Raw genomic sequence first — 20,692 nt, forward strand, 5'->3', positions numbered from 1 at the left:
TTGCTGACAAGCTCCATGACCTGCAGTACATCTACAGCAAGTGGTGATGGACCAAGACCAGAAAGATAGCAGGTAGCTGCTGAATAAGGCTTAGTTTCTTAAGGGGTGGCAGGGGGATGTCCCATTACTAGGAGATATTCTGGGGTAAGGGGCAAAACATAAGATAACTAGCACTATTGGAGGTGTGACAGACTAGAGCTGAGCAAGGAACAAGACCTACACACGTGGACAAAATTGTTGGTACCCCTCGGTTAATGAAAGAAAAACCCATAATGGTCACAGAAATAACTTAAATCTGACTAAAGTAATAACAAGAAAAATTATATGAAAATGAACAAATAAAAATCTAACCTTGATTTTGAACCATGCTTCAACAGAATTATTTTTAAGTAAACTTATGAAACAGGCCTGGACAAAAATGATGGGACCCTTAACTTAATATTTTGTTGCACAACCGTTTGAGGCAATCACTGCAATCAAACAATTCCTGTAACTGTTAATGAGACTTCTGCACCTCTCAGCAGGTATATTGGCCCACTCTTCATGATAACTGCTCCAGTTGTCCCAGGTTTGAAGGGTGCCTTTTCCAGACGGCATGTTTCAGCTCCTTCCAAAGATGCTCAATAGGATTTAGGTCAGGGCCCAAGAAGGCCACTTCAGAATAGTCCAATGTTTTCCTCTTAGCCATCCGCCTTTTCTTGATATGCTTTATTTTTCCATCTGTGAACATAGAGCTGATGTGCCTTGGCAAAAAGTTCCATCTGTCCATAGGACATTCTCTCAGAAGCTTTAAATAGAGAGAGTCAACATGTAGTTTGGCAAATTTCAGTCTGGCTTTTTTATGATTTGTTTTCAACAATGGTGTCCACTTTGGCATGCTTCAGCTCCTTCCAAAGATGCTCAATAGGATTTCGGTCAGGGCCCAAGAAGGCCACTTCAGAATAGTCCAATGCTTTCCTCTTAGCGATCCTCCTGGGAAATTATCCTCTTGCAAGACCCATGACCTTTGACTGAGACCAAGCTTTCTGACACAGAACATTTCTCTCTAGAATCCCTTGATAGTCTTAAGATTTCATTGTACCCTCCACAGATTTAAGACACCCTGTGCCAGATGCAGCAAAGCAGCCCCAGAACATAACAGAGCCTCCTCCATGTTTCACAGTAGGGACAGTGTTCTTTTCTTGATATGCTTTATTTTTCCATCTGTGAACATAGAGCTGATGTGCCTTGGCAAAAAGTTCCATCTGTCCCTAGGACATTCTCTTAGAAGCTTTAAATAGAGAGAGTCAACATGTAGTTTGGCAAATTTCAGTCTGGCTTTTTTTTATTATTTGTTTTCAACAATGGTGTCAACTTTGGCTCAAACAACAATGGATGGTGCGATCTGACACTGACGTTTCTTGAGCTTGAAGTTCACCTTTAATCTCTTTAGTAAGTTTTTCTGGGCTCTTTTGTTACCACTCGTATTATCTGTCTCTTTGATTTATAATCAATTATTTCTGTGGTGTTATGGAAAATTATATTATAACCACATTATAATTTTATGTTGATTCATAATACTCATTTAAAATCCACTCATTCATTGTAATCATGCTTAGCCTTGTGATAGTGTGTGCTAACCATAATCATGTGTTGGCCTTGCAACTGCCTGTACGGCATGTGTTAAATCGCTCTTCTCTTCCCATGAAACACTATTGTTTGTCCTAGCATAGCTTACAGCTGCATTGGGAGTGCACCTGACGTATTTACAGCCCATCTTAACCTGCTAGTAACCTCTCGACCCGGACAATGTGTCCTCTCAGGCGCCAGTACTCTGATCTATGGGTCACAGCGACCTGAACAATGTATCTCTTCAGACGTCGGTGTGGCACGCACACCCTCTCCCCCTCCCTTTTCTCAACTTCCTAATCTATACTATAAATATGTATGTTAAATGCTTTTACCTCAGTCTGTATCGTGGTCACGAGCTGCGTGCAGACTCAATAAAACTTTGCTACTCAATGCATATTCTTGTCTGCCTTATTGATTCTTGACAGAATTCCACGACAGTGGCCATTGTGGGTTTTTCTTTCATTAACTGAGGGGTACCAACAATTTTGTCCACGTGTGTACCTGGTGCTCCCACACAGTCCTGTCTCTAGGGTTTATGCAGTTTTTTTCCCCTTATGGCCTGTTTTATGCTCTGATTTGTATGGTCAGCTGTGAGACCCTATATAGATGTGTGTGTTTCCAAATCATGCCCAATCAATTCACTCTAATATAGGTGGACTTAAATGAAGGTGTAGAAACATCTCAAAAGATCATCAAGAGAAATGGGAGGCCCCAGAGCTACATTTCAAGTGACACAGCAAAAAAAATTGAAAATTCTGTTTTTACTTCCTAGATTGATGGAAAACTTGACAAAATGTATAAAAAAAAATCTAAGCTGTAGTGGCCGTCATGTGCTCTCCATGTTCTTGTGTGTGACTGAGCATGCCCTTTTATGCCGTTCACCTGGTTTGTTAGCCTGCACGGCCACAGGTGAACAGCATTAGCATGGTGTAGTGTTGCCGTGGGTGGCTCACTCCCGCCTCTTTACCGCCACACTGTTTAGACAACAACTTGAATTATCAGATAACTTCAGAAATCTGATAAATCACATTTAAATGTGGAGTTTTTAATCCAGTCAGGTTTATTCAATAATACGCAAATCAGTACACGGTTCTAACTGCTAATTATCTCAGTATTAGAGATGGTTGATGATCTAAAACAGGGGCACCGCTCCAAGATGAACCCTCACAGCTCTTCATCTCACCATTACACTCATGGGTAATGTGGCCAGGCAGTCTACCACTATATAAAACCTATCTGCATACCTTAGAGAAGGTAACCTGGGGAGAACAACCACACTCAAACAGTGAGCGAAGGAGCGGCACACTCGATATGCAAAAGATGCCATGAGCAAATGGGGAGGTTTTAGGTACTGCATGTGAGAACGCTATTCAAGACCTGCTGTGCAAAACTAAGAAGCCATGTTGCGCTCCTTTATGTGCCATAGTTCATGTGCAAAAGCTTCATCAACCAGCCACACTGTAACAAATGTGCTTGTTCAGATAACAGAGAATCTTATTGGCACAATTTCAGGGTGAAATCTCTTGACCTGACAAGTCAGGTCTCTCAGTGACCCAAAATCTCAAATCAGTTAAAAGGAAATGTTGTTGGCCCTTTTTGCAGTGTATGTGAGTGTACCTGTGGTCATAGTTCCCTTATGGCTTCTTGTCACACGAGTCTCTGGAACATCTTCATTCACATAGATATCCTCATATGAGTCCTTGCTGTCGTTTGAAGCAGTCGATTTGAGGTCTGCTGTAAATCCTGAATTAGTATATACATCCTCACTCGTCTCTGGTTCTGCTCTCTTCGGGATCATTTTGGAACAAGTAGAAAAATCAGCAGATTTCAGTCTTGATTAGAATAATTTTGTTTAATTGCAGACTACAGTCCTCAGAGCCTCCAGCTCTCAGACTGACTCAGTGTTTGTGGTTGCGTGTAATATATATATGCTGCTCTCAGGACAGGAAGTTGAGGCCTCAGCTAGTCGGCATGAAGCAGATCATTATCTCAAGCCCACTAATTCACTTTCTTTTGTGTCTCTGTTGATACAATTTATTAAACATACTGTAATGTGTGTGTTCTCTGTGTGAGAAGTTTAAATTTAGCCCCTGTTTAAGGAGTCAGGGTCTGTGTGTGAGTATGGGGACTGAATCATGGTCTTAGACAGCCTTCACACTCTTTCAATATTGAGTACACACACACACACACACACACACACACACACACACACACACCTAGCATGTATCAACTGTGAACCTGAGTAAAGTCATTATTATGAGTTTATTGTGTGTGTGTGTGTGTGTGTGTGTGTTTCTTGTATTTCAGATGGTCATTATTTATTGCTGTGAGCTTTGTGAAAAAAAACATGAAACAGGAAGCTCGAACCCACAGAATGTGCTTGAGCTCAGTGTGTGAAGGTTTAAGGCATAGCTATGTGGTGTCACACACACCCACACACACAGTAGTTTCCAGTGCAGCCGGACCCCATTTCTAAACATTTGGTCAAAATGGGATACAAACAAATAAGATTGGCCGGGGTTTGGGGGGGGTCTAATAACCTTGTTGATTCACTTGCTAGACCTGACGTTTCAACCTGGACAGATTATGGCTGTAATCTCTCTGTAGTTGGGATCTGTGAGAGAGTCCAAGAGAGCCTAATAGCCCAAATCTTTAAACGTAATTTAATAAAAGTTCACCAGTAACAAGTAAGTTACTAATAATGCATATTTCATGGCATGTGCTCTCAACTGTAAATGCGGGGGAATTGTGTCTGGTAACATCTGTTAAAGGTGCCACAGAATGCAGTTATTTAGTATTATTAGTTATACGTTAACGTATGAATAGCAGGTGTGACTTTGGTTGGGATGACCAGTTCAGCCAAGTCACTCCTCTGCTACTGGCTTTGTGTAGCTGCTGCCCAAATCAGATTCAAAACCCTGATGCTGGCCTACAAAGCCAAAAACAGACCAGCCCCTCTGTACTTGATGGCAATGGTCAAAAGCCGATCTATACCAAGAGCCCTTCGAGCTTCAAGTATGGCTCGGCTCGACCCACCTTCCTTTAAGATCCATGGAAGACAAGCGGCACCGAAGTAGTGGCCGAAGTAATGAAACGAACTTCCCCTGAGTGTCCGAACAGCTGTCGCTGTCTTTAAACACAGACTGAAGACCCACCTGTCCCGAGAGTACCGAGTGAAGTTTTAGATCCTAGTCAATACAAAGTAGATAAGGGTATTTTCTGAGTAAATAGTAAAGCTTTTTTTGTAAGTGGCTCTGGAGAAGAGTGTTTGCTGAAATCCTTTAATTTAAATCTAAATGTAAAAATGCTCAGATGTGGTTTTATAAGGCTGTTTACCACCCTGTTATTTTACCACAAAATGCCACAAATCCTTTTACAGTGGGCTTGCAGAAAAAAATGGTGAGCATTTTGTCATTTGTTGTGAGCCTTATAATTATTATAAAAAGTCTTACTGGATAGTGTTGCAGTCCTCTGTGGCTCCATGCAGTGTCAAGTCAGCATGGTGAGCTGTTAGCTAGCTGAAGAGAGTAGGGTCTGTCTAGAGTTAGCTTTTAGTCAAGCATCCAACTAGCTTCCTTCCTTTAAGTGGTGTGTGTGTGGGGAGGGGAGGGGGTAATATACAACCTGATATACTGTTGCTACTTTGATTATTGTGAGAAAATGGAATATAGCCAATCAGCAGCATAAAAGCAGATCCAACCAATGCCTGTATTTCTGACTTCCTGCATCCTGAAAGGTCATGTGTCTTTCAGCCCAGGTATAAACAACAACTTGGGTGGATCTAAATGCAGAAAAGGAAGTATTGCAGAGAGTGGGGTTTGAACTGGGGTTAGTTGGCTTGGGAGAGCAGTGCTGTACCCACTAGGCATATGAGGAGTGTGGAGTACTAGTGACTGTGGAGGTAAAACAAGAAGTAAAAGACAGGGAAATGGAGGAAAACCAAAACAGCCTAAACTAAGACTGAAGATGTAGATGAACAGCAAGAGGAAAAAGCAAACAAGGGAGCTAATTTATATATAAATTAGCCAAAATAACCTTAACACCCCTGCTAGAGTATAGCAGTATAGAGTTGCCTTAAGGAGTGACGTGCTACGGCAATGTCACCTGTAAAGCTAAGGAGAACTTAGTGTCTTTCTCACTTTTAAAGGAAGTCAAATGACTCAGGAAAACAAATGAGGACTACAGTTCCTACAGCCGAGTGTTGTCATTAAAAGAGTTAGCCAGTACCCTCTGGTTCCTTTCTTCCTCTTTTGTTTTCCTGAGTCGTTTGACTCCCTTTAAAAGTGAGAAAGACACTTTTCCAGTAGCAGCAGTTTGCTTCTCTCTCATAGATGAACTGAAGATCATCAACTGATCCGTTCAGAAAACCAGAGTCCAACAGATTCATTAAACCCTGCTTTGAAGAACCAGCACTGTTGCTCCTCTTCAGTGATGGAGCTGCAGCTGCTTTCCTCTAGAGGGCAGTAGAGAAGTGTGTGTGCTGTGGAAAAGCTAAATAGTGCTGGTCTGGTCAGTTAGAGCTGCACAGCTGTGATAAACAAATCCTCTCTAAATACAGTTTTATTAAAACCCCACTTTAAATCAAATTAAAACTAGAATTACATAAAACAAGAAGTCAGCTCAAGTTTGTAGAGTTTTATAGATGGATCCTTGAAGAAAATCATTTAAAAACACAGTTATGAGCAGCATTCACTCAGCATTTCATAATTGTGATTTCATGAATATGTTTTCTCATCTTTTATTAATAATCCAGTTATCACACCCACAATGCATCTTCTTCTTCAAGGCGTCATTCCCTGTGTCTGAAAGGTGAATTTACATGAGTTTAAAATCATATTCAATATAAACAAAGATCAGTGTATTAATTACTGCTGAGAAAGATCAGAGTGGGAGAAACCGCCTCAGAGGGGTCATTTGCATATTCCCTAAAAAGCAACACTGACTGACAATCAATTTCACATGCTGTTGTGCAAATGGAATAGACAACAGGTGGAAATTATTGGCAATTAGCAAGACACTTAATAAAGGAGTGGTTCTGCAGGTGGGGACCACAGACCACTTCTCAGCACCTATGCTTTCTGGCTGATGTTTTGATCACTTTTGAATGTTGGTGGTGCTTTCACAAGTTGTAGAGATGGACTCTACAACCCACACAAGTGGCTCAGGTAGTGCAGCTCATCCAGGATGGCACATCAATGCAGAGGCTGGAGGCGCTACCAGGAGACAGGCCAGTACACCAGGAGACGTGGCGGAGGCCGTAGGAGGGCAACAACCCAGCAGCATGACCACTACATCTGCCTTTGTGCAAGGAGGAACAGGAGGAGCACTGCAAAATGACCTCCAGCAGGCCACAAACGTGCATGTGTCTGCACAAACGGTTAGAAACCGAGGATGGTATGAGGGCCCGACATCCACAGATGGGGGTTGTGCTCACAGCCCAACACTGTGCAGGAGGCTTGGCATTTGCCAGAGAACACCCGGATTGGCAAATTCGGCACTGGCGCCCTGTGCTCTTTACAGATGTAAGCAGGTTCACACTGAGCATGTGACAGACTTGACAGAGTCTGGAGACACCGTGGAGAGCGATCTGCTGCCCGCAACATCCTTCAGCATGACCAGTTTGGCAGGGGGTCAGTAATGGTTTGGGGGTGGCATTTCTTTGGAGGGCCGCACAGCCCTACATGTGCTCGCCAGAGGTAGCCTGACTGCCATTAGGTACCGAGATGAGATTCTCAGACCCCTTGTGAGACCAAATGCTGGTGCAGTTGGCCCTGGGTTCCTCCTAACGCAGGACAATGCTAGACCTCATGTGGCTGGAGTGTGTCAGCAGTTCCTGCAAGATGAAGGCATTGAAGCTATGGACTGGCCCGCCTGTTGTAAAGATGGAAAAATTTGATACAAAATGGAAGATGGAAATGAGATACATAGGCAAATTACATCTAAAATATGAAATGGAAAAATAAATAGATGTATAGATAGATAGATAGATTAATGTTGAATGGATGGAGGTGGAGATATCTATCTATTTATCTATCTATCCATCTTTTTTTTAAAAGATGGAATAATTTATGAATGAAAAAAGATAGGTAGGCTTATTACATCGTATACTTATTACATAGCGGTCTATTAATTTCACACACATTACATCTCAGCTCTGCTATTGGTCCATTCTGTTTACACATTTAAAACTAGGTATACATATTTTACACCCATGTATTGCTATTGGTCCATGACTTTTACACAGTTTATATAGACGTTTTGCTGTTGGTCCATCTCATATACCCCTCACATCTAAGCATTGCTGTTGGTCTACTGCTTTTTCACAATTTACATATAAGCATTGGTATTGGTCCAGTGTTTTTATGCTTACATTTAAGTTTAGCTATTGGCCTATTGCTTTACCAAGGTTAAATACAAGCTTTTCTATTGGTCAGTTTCTTTTAGACAGTTTGCACATAAGCACTGCTATTGGTCCATTGTTTTGACACATTTCACATATAAGCATTGCTATTGGTCCATTATTTTTACACAGTTTATATAGAAGAATTCCTATTGGCCTATTGTTTGTACACAATTTTCATATAAGCATTGCTATTGGTCTATTGCTTGCACACAGTGTACATATACTCATTGCTATTGGCCCACTGCTTTTGCACAGGTTAGCCTTCTCCATTTACACAGTTTATATTAAGGCCTTGCTACGGGTTCATGGTTTTTACAGAGTTCATATAGAAACATTGCTATTGGTTCATTCCTCACACACATTTAAAATCTGATTGATGTTGTCTATATACTTACCTTTCTTTATCTGCTATCCATTATCTCTCTGTTTATCTGTTCATCTATCAGCTTGTCTATCTGTCCAACTATTGTCCTAAAACTTTGTTTATTTGTTTATTCTTTTCACTTTTCAATGTACATTTAGGCATTCATACTGGAATGATTTCACCATACTCTCAAATTGTCCACACAGAAATTGGAAAAATAATAGTAATTTCGATGATTATTTCTACATAAATTTCATCAATGAAGTCTTTTTACCGTCACCCTTTTAGCCTTTTACTCTAATAAAGGGGACGTATAGGAACTGGGTTAACTCCAAGAGCTGAGAAAAACAACCCTGAGCAAGAACCCCTTCAGCAAAGTGTAAAACACGCTGCCACAGCGGGCAGGAGTACTGATTATACACCGCTTATCCTACCTTTGATGGCTTGATGTGTGGAGAAGATCCTGGCTGGTGTTCTTCAGCTGGAGGTTCAGAGTGTGACTCTGAGTTCCATAGAATGTTTCATCATAGAAGATTATTACATCATAATCCAGCAGTTCTGTCACTTCAGCAGCAAACAGCTGTACACGTGTGTGTGTGTGTGTGTGTGTGTGTGTGTGTCTGTGTGTGTGTATAAATATATAAACACAGATTACTCTATTTTATAATTACTCTACAAACTTTTCAGCGGCCATGTTTGAAAAAGGCACCTGTTCTACTTCCCATGCTGTAGTCCCGTCCTGATAGGCTGACTGAGTTGAAAAAACATGGCACCTGATTGGCTGACTAAGTAGGAGGGCTGTGGAACCTGATTGGCTGACTAAACTAGAAAGATCTTGGAAATAAAAACGCAATTTGCTCAGTTTGCACTTTCACAAGCATTTCAACACTGATTTTCGACTGATTGCAGCAGGGCTGATAATGATATTGCAGAGGAGGAAGGCTCTGTTTACCCTTTAACAGTTTATTTCTGGCATCTTTCTAGAGGAGTCTGATGACTATTGATGACTAAATGACTATTTCATCCTCATTGTCACTGAGTGCAAATGCATACTAGGCAAAATACATTTTAATGATCATCACAGTTGTTGCATGATCACATGATACATGTTCATTTAAATTGGGGAAACCATTTTCATTTGAATAAAGTCACTCATTAAGCATTCATATCTCTGTGTAACTGAAATATCAGTAGACGTCTACCAAACGGCAAATAGAATTATTGCATTTGGATTCGAATTCTGATCTCAAACCTGCACCTATGAATTTAACATTCAAAATCAATCTTAGGATTGTGTTGCCAGTTTGCAGTGAATTACACTTTCATTTGAATTTCAAGCAGCCTAAATAGATCTATTACATAAGTTAAATTAACCTGTGAACTTTTAGGGAGTGCTCTTGGAGGTGCTGAATGATTTTAGGGGGAGCCCTTTCACACTCACACATGGTACAGAGATCAGTTTTTCCAGGAAGTAAATGAAGCAAGTATTTTAGTTAGTACTTTGTAATGGATTCCCTTTTATGATTAATCACCCAAAACTGCCTACTCCTCAGCACCAACATGGGTCTCTGTTAATGCTCATTTCCGCTAGCCAGTCTATGATGATTTAAGTTAAAGCTAACAAAGGTGAAAAATCACATTCCAAGAGGTGGTTTAATAAAACACTCTGCTTAGAGATGATTTTGGATATCTGAAAGCTCAAATAATCACACAGAGAGAGAGAGAGAGAGAGAGAGAGAGAGAGAGAGAGAGAGAGAGAATAAGATGTGCTTGTGTGATGAAACACATTAACAGTAAATTTTCCTCTTTCTTACTAAGAATGTGTATCTGACTGCCAACAGGACTTCGTTGATAAAATACTTAAAAGTCAGCTGGCTTGGATTGGTCTGACTGACAGCAAAAGAAAGGGGGTCTGGAAATAGGTGGATGGCTCTGCACTAGAGCGCAAGAACTGGGATTTGCCAGATGTTGCATAAATTTGCAAATTTATGTAACATCTGGCAAATCCCAGATCGTTCACTTGTGACCTGCAGTTTGTCATTAAACTTATGCCCAGGTAACAGTACATGATTTATAATCAAATTTTAGGCACCATTCTCAGTCTGGCTGTTGGTTGGTTCTAATCTTTGGTTCTTCTAGTCTGAGTTTACAGTCAGAGAGAGAATCAATTAGTGTGTGAAGGGTGCTATTTCAGACCATTTGTGCAGTTTCAGACCAGTGTACCCTAGTAGTGCATACTGGTCAGCACCAGAACAAGTCCTGTTAATAGACAATGAAAACTGAGCACTGAAATACTTTAATCAATAATCAATAAATCAACACACATAAGGATCAACAGCTGACACAGTCCACAAATCAAAAGTTTGGGACAAAAGTTTTGTTCATTTGAAAAAAAAAATTTTTTTTAATATAAAATATTTAAAATGTGTATTTAACCCACCATTTGGCTAGATGGCTAAGCGCACTTACCAGCCTGCAGTTTTTAAACTTACACTATGAAATGAGTCTTACAGCTTATGAAAGAGAAATTTCAATTAAATGTCTCTAAAGGAGAGAGAGCACATGCTCTTATCTTGTGTAATCTATGTTGGCAGATTCACCTAATACAGAAACAGCTTGTTCATAATTGTCAGAAATTGTTTTTTTTTTTTGTTTTGTTTTTTTGTTTTTTTTATTGGACTTATTTAATTACATTTATCATCATTGTTACATCTGGTACCATATTGATTATTTGTATTTGGTAAACAAACATTCATTCACGTTGGGTCCGGATCTACCCGGGACACCAGTTCAGCAGTGCACCTAGGGGGGCAGTTTAGCGTAGCCAGTTTATCTACATGTCCTAAAGTACTGGAGATTCTTTCTTTCCTCTTTTTTTAGATTACAGCATTCTCTGTGTGTAAAGAATGGACCAGACTAACCGAACTACCTCAATATGCACAGCGAACACATAGTGACAGTAATATAAATATACTTATATTAATATAAATATTGTGACAGTAATATAAATATAGTGAGCATAGAGGTACAATCTTAGTCACTTATAACTAAAATCTAATATTTGAACACCTTATTAACATCCCTACACACTGATTCCAGTATGTACAGTATGATTCTGAATAAGCAGTACTTGATTTATCAGACTTTACATCAACCATTTTAAAAGAGATGCTTTTGGTAATGGCTAAAAGAGGAAATAATACAGAAAATGAAGTGGAGAAATGCTGCCACCCTGTGGTGAACACGGAGAATAATAAACCATTCGACTGAATGGCTAAGTGCATCCTCCGTTAGACACTGGAGGACGCAACGGATGCATCCTTTCAGGCCCTCGGTTACCCACAGTTCTCTACGCACATACAACTAAAAAAAATAAAACTGTACATTCTGTGCTGTACATTCACTTTAATAGGAGGCAGATCAGCTGTATCTTAAACACACATTGGAAGCTTATGAGAAGTTTCTTAATTTGTATGCTGTAGATTTACAGTAAGTCCTTCAGTTAAGACATTGGCATTTTAAGAATATGAGAATTACCACACTACATAATGACAGAGGTGTACAGATAGATACCTCACACTCAGCTCATGAATAAATACATGAAACAAACTCTGCAGTTGGATTCGTGAAGCATCTTAAGTCTTCTGTGTTGAGACTGAAGTGAGAAAATCTGCAGTGAGGAGGATTTACCATGTAAAGAGCAGAGCTTTAACACCATCCTCTGCTCTTCACTCTGATTTACACTCCAGCTAAAGGTTTCTCACAGATCCTGACTACAGCATTATTACAGGGAAAATCAGCCCAGGTTTCTACAGCACCAGGTGTAGCTCCTTTATATCCAGTTACACCACAGTCCTCATTTTTATAATTATTGGGTTCCTCCTCCCACCAGAATCTGAAACACACAGAATCAGACTGTTCACTATTTCACATCTAGATCTTCAGAGAGCTACAATGAAGAACTGCATCATGGTCAGAGTTCAGTTCAGTGGTCTCTTACGTGGTGGTCAGTGTGGAGCCATCCACCCATTTCCATTCCCCTTCTGTTTCTCTGTCACTCAGACCAATCCAAGCTTCAGTGCTGCCAAATTCTTTATTGATGAACTCCTGAAATCCAGCACAGTGTGACACCATGTTAACAGATACAGCTGGAGAAGAGTCTCTCTCTCTCTCTCTCTCTCTCTCTCTCTCTCTCTCTCACCTGTTCCTCTCTGCTGTTGATGATCAGCAGGTTTGCTCCTCTCTCTCTGCAGTCCTTTCTGCTCTCTCTCCAGTTCTTCTTCTCAGTAGAGATGTAGTAAAGACTGGAGCTGAAGTAGATCCATCCCTCCTCAGTCATTTGCTCTTTTCAAAGAGAAAGTCATGCATCATTCAGTTCAGCTCATTACAGTAAAGCTGCTCTATTTGGTCTTTAGGAGCAGTAAAACGTAACAGGACCATAAAGACACTAACAATATCAGACATGTGGACTTGCCACTCCCACCCCCAACAAAAACAAACAGGTCAACAGGCAAAACTACCGCAGTTCACTCAGGTATGTTATACAGTAGTGATTGACTGATTAATCTGGCAGATTTTTTTTGGATAATCAGTATTGGCCAATATATGAGTGCACGATTTTTAAACAATTCCTACAGACAATGCTATGGGCAGCTCAGTCAGTCTGGCTCAGTGACTGTATAATGGCTGCTGTTAGAGCCTCCAACCTGTAGCTGCATGCTGTCCCATCAGAGAAAATGGTAAGAATTTCTCTCTTTTAACTGTAATCATGGGGGACGTGAGGTCGCTGATATTCCAGACTCCAATGTGTAGATCCCTGACTTTCATCTTGTGTGAGGGGACAGGGATGCAGCACAGAGCAGGAGAAAAAGATGGAGTGATGCTATACGTGAACAACAGATGATGTATTATGGGACATATTACTGTGAAGGAGTGCCAGGACTGCTGCCCGAACTCTCTAACTCTCCACAACTCTACCAAACTTCCATCAGTATGTTATCTGTGCAACCAGGGTGCTGGACCTTCTGTATGCAAATGTTAAGGATGCATGCAGTTCTGCTCTTCCCCCATGAGGTAGATCGAACCACAACCTGGAGAAATTAGAAATGCACATCAAGCAAAAGTCCTATGTCTCTTCTTTCAATGACTACAGACCCGTGGCTCTCACATCCCATGTCATGAAAGTCTTAGAAAGGCTAGTGTTGTCACACCTTAGACAATATGGATGATGCTATAATCTACTAACTGCAGAGGGCGCTCTCCCATTTGGACAAGAGCAGCACCAACTGTGAGAATTACTTCTTTTTTTTTTTTACTTCTCTAGTGCCTTCAACACCATCCAACCGCACATGCTGGAGGAAAAGATGGTGGACAAGCCCATTGCTTGGGTGCAGCTGGGAATCTGCCAGTCTGATTGGCTGGTCAGTAGCATTGGAGCACCCCAAGGAACTGCGCTCTCCCACTTCCTCTTTAGCCTGAACACCACTACCTTCCAGAACAAGTCGAACCTCTGTCATCTACAGAATGTTTTTTTAATGACTCTGTGGTGGTCGAATGCATCAGGGATGGGCAGGAAGGAGAATACAGAGACCTGGTGAACAGCTTTGTTGACTGGTGTGCAAGAAACCATCTACTTCTCATAGTGACTAAAAGATGAGATCTCATCGCAATTACGGGTCAGAAAGGGAAGCGGGTGTCCTGCTCGACAGCAAACAGGACTGGAGGGCCAACACAGAGGCTGTGTACAAGAAGGGGATGAGCAGACTATTTTCTGAGAAGGCCCTTTAATTTGTGCAGTAAGATGTTGGAGATCATCTCCCAGTCTGTTGTTGCAAGCGCTATCTTCTTTGCAGCAGTCTGTAGGGGGGGAAGGGAGGGGCAGCATCAGTGGTGGGTATGGCCGGGTTTTTAATGCCAAGGCCCTCCTGTATCAACTTTTACTCAGTATAAACAAATGCCTATCATGCAGGACATTAATAACATAGCTTTGTCTGAAACTGTGCCCTATTCACTACATAGTGCACTACTTCATGGATCCACCATTTTGTAGTGGTGTCCAAAAACATAGTGCTGAATTTTTAATGCACTGTAAAAAAAATCCCACAATGCACCAAACAATCCCACAGTGTACAAACAATGTATGCTTCACTGAGATCCTTGAAGAACTTTTGGAGGTTCTTCAATATTAAACAGTGGAGGAACCTTTTAATGTGATTTAAGGAACCTTCAAGAAAAAGGTTCATTGAAGGTTCCTCCTCAAACTGAAGAACCTCCAAAATTTCCTCAAAGACGGCAATCAGACTGTTTATGTGACAAACTTCTGTTCCCTATAACAGAGCTCTTTATGGTGATCTGGATTTTCACATGTAGTGGACAGTGGATAAGGGCAAAGTTCAGACACAGCTAGAGAATCTGGCAACACCCTTGGCTTGTATATTTCCTTTAGTTTAATGTAACATTGTGAGGCCACTAATGATCATATGGCTTCAAACATAAGTAGATGCAGGTTTCCTAACCAGTAGGAATATTAATGAGATCTATCACTGTTCTCCAAAGCCATGGAAGAACTGTGGTGCTTCTGAAGAGTCATGTGATAGTTAATGATGAGTATTTACTTACTCAGTTCAGAAAGAGCCCTCTGCAGCTCATCTCTCTCCTTCTGTACCTGTTTCTTCTCTTTATTCAGGTTGATGTAACTGGTCTGTACCTGTATCATCTCTTTGTTCAGGTTGATGTAACTGGTCTGGAACTGTTTTTTCTCTTTAGTCAGGTTGGTGTTACTGCTCTGTAACTGGTGTTTCTCTGCAGTACAGCTGGTCTGTAGAGGAATAACTGAAAGACATGAATACATTTAGTCTTCAGACAGCAACGGCAGTCTAAACTCAAAGCCTGTATTTAAAGATCTGTTCTGTAATGTTTGGTCACACAGGCGTGTTGCTCGGAAATGTTGACTTTTGTGATTGACCATCATGACAGACATCACAACAGGTGGGACGTTTTGAGTCAGGTAACCCACTCACTCACTAAGACTACTCCCCATATCACTTGCAGTGCTCCCAACAGATGAGGAAACCACCAGACCCCCAGTTCTGATAAATCAGCCAACAGACGCCTGCATCACAGTGTGAGTGATGAGGGGTCAGAGCACCATCTACCCACCCAGAGAGAGTATAGCCAGTTGTGCTCTCTAGGGTTCTGGCTGCAGTGTCAACATCTGAGTCTGCTGAGCCACTCAGAGACCCATCTGTTGCTTCATTTGACCAAACAGTACTTCTGCTTCTTTTAGTAGAACCAGTAACTCTAATGCTTCTGTTCATGCTGGCACTCAAACATGTGCTAAGCATTGGTAATTAATATGCATGAGCTCATTCACATGAAGTCTTGTATAAAAACACTGCAGTGGTAAAGAGAGAGTGCTCAATGTCTCTGTGACTTTATGAGCAGGACTGAAATACAGTGCTGTAAATCTGGTGTTGGGTAGCTCCCTTGCTGCCAGGTTTGATGAAGCTATCCCACTGTGATCAGTAACCTTAGTACAGGTGAAGGTGTAGAACTTACAGTGCAGTCTCAGAGCAATGTTGAGAGTAGCCTGAAGAATACACATCACACCAAGACACAGTGCAGCCATCCTGAACACCCCTAAAAATAGACAACCCACAAACACACATTAAATACATGTAGAAACACGTTAACACTGAGTAAACTGACCCATCTGCTTTGTCCTGACCTTGGCACTGAGAATCTCCATCACGTAATGCAGAGGTTCTGTCCACTCTCTCCGTTTCCTGCTCCTGAAGAGGGTCATTCTGAATGTCCATTTCCATATTCATGGCCATAACACACTGGAACACTGCAGCACTGGAGCCTTGTACAATCAAGAACACTGAGTGTTGATTAATTACCTTACTTGACAAATGATACAGTCAACCAGTAATACTGTTGAAGTGGAAGAACCAATCAAAACCTCCCTTTCAGCTGAGGGGGCGGTAAAACTCAGCCAGAGGACCAACCTTCATTTTAGCACATACATGTAATATGTGTAAGTATACACAGAACAGCCATAACATTAAAACCACTGACAGGTAAAGTAAATACAATGAATTATCTGGTTCTAATGGCATCTGTCTGAGAGTGCATAAACATATCATACAGCAAGTAAACAGTCCGGTTATGAAGTTGATGTTTTGGAAGCAGAAAAAATAGACAAGCATAAAAATCCATAAGAGACCAACATTACTACTTCTTCCAGGACCTTAAGTGGCAGATACCACAGGGCACCTTAAAAAGTTTTTTTAAAGCCATGGCCCAATGGATCAGAGCTGTTTTAGCGTACGAGGGTAATCTACATAATATTAGGCAGGTTTAATGTTATGGCTGATCTGTGTAAATGTAAAATTTCTCCCTGCTGGCACTTCAGCATTCCTGTAGCACTCCTGTAGCACCCCAAGTGTATGTAGATGTATTATCATCTGTAAAAAAGTAAGTATGTGTAAGTAATGAAAGCACTTACCTCTGATAGAAGACTCAAAAACACTAAACACTGAGAGTGTGAGTGTGAGAACATATGCTCTTGCCCTGTGTAATCTATGTGGTCAGATTCACCCCTAACCAAAACCGGAAGCTTTAGCTGCTACTTGATATTTCTCAGGCATAGCCCTGTGTCTGAGGCATGAATCTATTACATTTATAGAAGCATAAAATCAGTGTGTTAATATTGTAAATATTGTACACACATCATACAGAATATCTGTTGTTGATGTGGGGCCTGTGTGGGTAGCCCATCTGTGAACCAGAAAGTTTTGTCCACAGTTTCCAAAACTGACTCACTTATGGACGCCCACCAGGGTCAGTGATGGGACCAGGTGCGATTAAACATGGGCCCCATCTGGGCTGTACCTTGCACATGGGGCCTAGATGGGACGCAGGGGTTCTGTCCACTCTCTCTGTTTCCTGGTCTTGAAGAGGGTCAGTGTGACCCTCCATTCACATATTCATGGCCATACCACACTGGAACACTGCTGCACTGGAACATTGCAGGAAAGGATTAATGACCCTTTTACATATGCTTTAACACTCCTGTCTCACTCCTGAGTGTATAAAACTGTATCATCATCTGTAAAAACAGTCTGTGCTTTTTAATACATGAGGAAATAGAAGTACTGACACTAAAAACACTCAGCTCTTTCTCTGTGCATTTGTGTGTGTGACGACACAAGCTCTTATCTTGTGTAATCTTGTGGTGGCAAATTCACTCTCACTCGCTGTCAAAAACCATTTCTCTGAAATGACTTTGTGGCTGAGATGTGGAAAAAAACAGCAGAAATGCAGGTCACAGTTTCTACATATTAAAAATAACCAGAAATATTAACATACAATCACTGTATTAATAACCTGGGTTGTAAATCATGTCAGGGGCGCTGCCAGAGATTTTGGGCCACATGAACAGAAATTACACTGGGCCCCGTCAATCCACCACCCCACCACCTCAGGCCACGCCAGCCCTGAAAATCTTACAGATCACTTACTATTCTGCCAAAAAAACACGTAACTTAGAGTGACCCTATAGTGGCTTTCATAAAGAGGAAACTGGGGACACATGGACATCCATCATGGTCAGGATGTTGTAGCTGGGGGCTTTAAGGGGGCATAAGGGGGCATAAGTTGTAGGACCATGGCAGAAAATAAGACTCCCCTAACCCTCTTAGATAGCACCAAGCTAACAGTGCTGTATACTCACTTTAATAGCAGATAGATCAGCTGTAGCTTAAACAGACACTGGAACCTTGTGAGATGTTTAGGACATTCAGTTAAGTCTCCTGCAAAACTATTGCCCCCCCCCGAATCTGAAACACATCAAATCAGACTGTTCACTATTTCACATCTAGATCTTCTGAGAGCTACAGTGAAAAACTGCATCATGGTCAGAGTCCAGTTCAGTGGTCTCTTACCCAGTGGTCAGTGCTGAGCTGTCCACCCATGTCCTGACATGTCCTGACCCGTTTTTTTTTCCCACCTGATCCAATCCAAGAACCTTCATGCTGATTATTGTCCGATACCAATCTGATCTCAGTGCTCTATTAAAAATAGTCATACAGTTGAGGTAGGATGTGCTCTGAATGACTACTGTAGTAAAATCACTAGTAGCAGTTTGTATGAGATGCTCTGGACTTGGTTCTTATAATCCAGTCTGACCCACCTCCCTGAACATTCAGCTTCCAGTTCCTCAAAAACAGTGCAATCTTCAGTTCAGTTCACTTCAGTTGTGTGTGTGTGTAGTGGTACACACTCTGAACTGATATCTGTTATTTGTCAACTACTGATGTAGAATAACTGTTTTATGCCATGGCAAAACCTTCAGCTGACACATCTTGAGCCATGATGAGGATGGTACGGAGCAGTACCATGGGAAATCGTAGAGGCAATGTAGCCACTAGGTCATGCGAACCACAACCTCTGCCATATAGACACAATGAAGAAGAAACTCTGGCAGACCCTTTTTATGCTGTTTACTGCACTGACTGTACTAAGAACTACATAACTTGAGAATGTATTTTGTTTTGTCAGACAGTAGAGTGCGCTCCCGAGCAAGTCCAAAATTAATGGGTTAATATGATGCATTCCAGTTATATAGACTTTATATGTGTCTCATTTGTAATAATGACATCTGTGGCTCCATGTTACATCAGATTCAAATCCCTGACGTTGGCCTACAAAGCCAAGAATGGATGCGTCAGTCCGTACTTGATGATCTGTACCAAAAAAAACAGCCCCTGGGGTTCTTGGGGTGTAAGCATGTGTGTGCTAGCCTACTGTCGCTAGCAACACATGAGCATTTGTGCTGTTTGTGATGCATCTAAATTACACCATGCTAAATTTGTGATAGTATTACATCCCAACAACCAGATTATACCCATTAAAGTAAACAGACTCTGGTGCTTCTGAAGAGAAAATGTGACAGGGTATGACAAATATTTGCTTACTTAGTTCAGAAGTACTGCAGAGACCCCTCTGCAGTTCATCTCTCTCCTTCTGTAACTGGTTGTTTGGGCATCCCTGGTCAAACGGCTCAAAATCTGGACAATTTGAGTTCCAACAAAGTTGTCAGCAATGGGTGATTAAGAAAGAGTTTATCCTGCTTTTGTTGGACTAACTGTTTGTACTGTCCAGGGAAGAAGACTCCCAGCACCAGGTGATGGGGAAACACAGTGGCTCCACCCCTAGTCCTGCCACAAGGGGAATAAAGCCCTCCAGTATTGAGCTGTAGAGCAGTGGAACTGTGTTTTCTGGAATAATGGTGCTTTCTAATATATATATGGGATGAGTTAGAGAGTTAGGGATGAGGTGCAGCGGTGATCATACAACATCCTGACCTCACTAACATTCTTGTTGGTAAATGCAATTAAATCCAATGGTCAATGGTCCAAAATCTAGTAGAAAGCCTTCTTCACTCGTAGACTCTGAGAGCGCTCAAATCTGAACTGATCAGAATTCATTACTGGATACCTGTTACTAAAAAGAGCAGAATGCCTCACAATATATATCAGAATTCCAGTATTATGGGTTTGTATTTTCATCTAAAGACATTCACAGGAAAAATGTCCAGAAACCTAAAAGTTCAGGTAAAGAAAACTCACACACTTGCGGTACACACACAAACCAAAACTGTAGAACTACACACCCACTGAATGAACGACTGCAATAGGGGGAAAATCTGGCTCAAGACTAAGTTTTGCTGGCTGCTGGTTTCAGGAGGTTTAAGATGTTCTTTTATGGTCAAGGCGGTTGTTTACTTTCTGTGAGCTGGTAGCGGCAGAAGCAGGCAGATCTACTAAAATCTTTCACTGAGACCAAACAGGTTATAAAAAATAATAATATACAGATTCATAAATCAATGAATAAATAACAGAAATGTGACTGTTAAGCCTGACCATTTTTTTCTTGGGTGTAGTGGCATGCAAAAGTAGGCACCCCTGGTCAACTTTTCTGTTACTGTGAAAAGCTAATTTTCTATCATGTTTAGGTTTGAAGAATGTAAGGGCCATGACAAAATGTTCAGCTTCCACCAGTGATTTTGGTAGGTGATTTTGATTTGATGTTAATCTTAGCCATTTAGCTAAAAAGTATGTTAGTTTCAGTGACATTTTTTCATTTAGTTATTGTTAGCTTTAGTTGATGAAAAATGTTTCACTCAATTAAATTTCAAAAATATTAATCTACTTTTACTTTTAGTTGCATTTTTAAGGGTTTACTATTTTAGAGGTCTTATTTATAGCTATAACTTCACTAAACAATCACTAAAATAATTGTTAATTGAA

General features: G+C 41.1%; 2 protein-coding genes across 2 annotated transcripts in view; both read right to left on the minus strand.

Moving 5' to 3' along the window:
* The window catches only part of LOC140546894 (uncharacterized), a 49,965-nt gene that overhangs the window by 2,194 nt on the left and 27,079 nt on the right, over positions 1–20,692 (minus strand). The gene's annotated exons all lie outside the window — the stretch shown is intronic.
* Positions 11,788–16,207, minus strand: LOC140547185 (uncharacterized). The gene is made up of 7 exons (XM_072670774.1): positions 16,105–16,207; positions 15,936–16,016; positions 14,997–15,209; positions 13,677–13,692; positions 12,580–12,688; positions 12,379–12,485; positions 11,788–12,273 (listed from the first exon to the last, which is right to left on the minus strand). Exons 1-7 carry the CDS (start codon positions 16,205–16,207, stop codon positions 12,117–12,119), a joined length of 786 nt encoding a protein of 261 aa, XP_072526875.1. The 3' UTR covers positions 11,788–12,116.

The sequence above is a fragment of the Salminus brasiliensis genome, chromosome 24 (genome assembly GCF_030463535.1).
Source record: "Salminus brasiliensis chromosome 24, fSalBra1.hap2, whole genome shotgun sequence".
Taxonomy (NCBI): domain Eukaryota; kingdom Metazoa; phylum Chordata; class Actinopteri; order Characiformes; family Bryconidae; genus Salminus; species Salminus brasiliensis.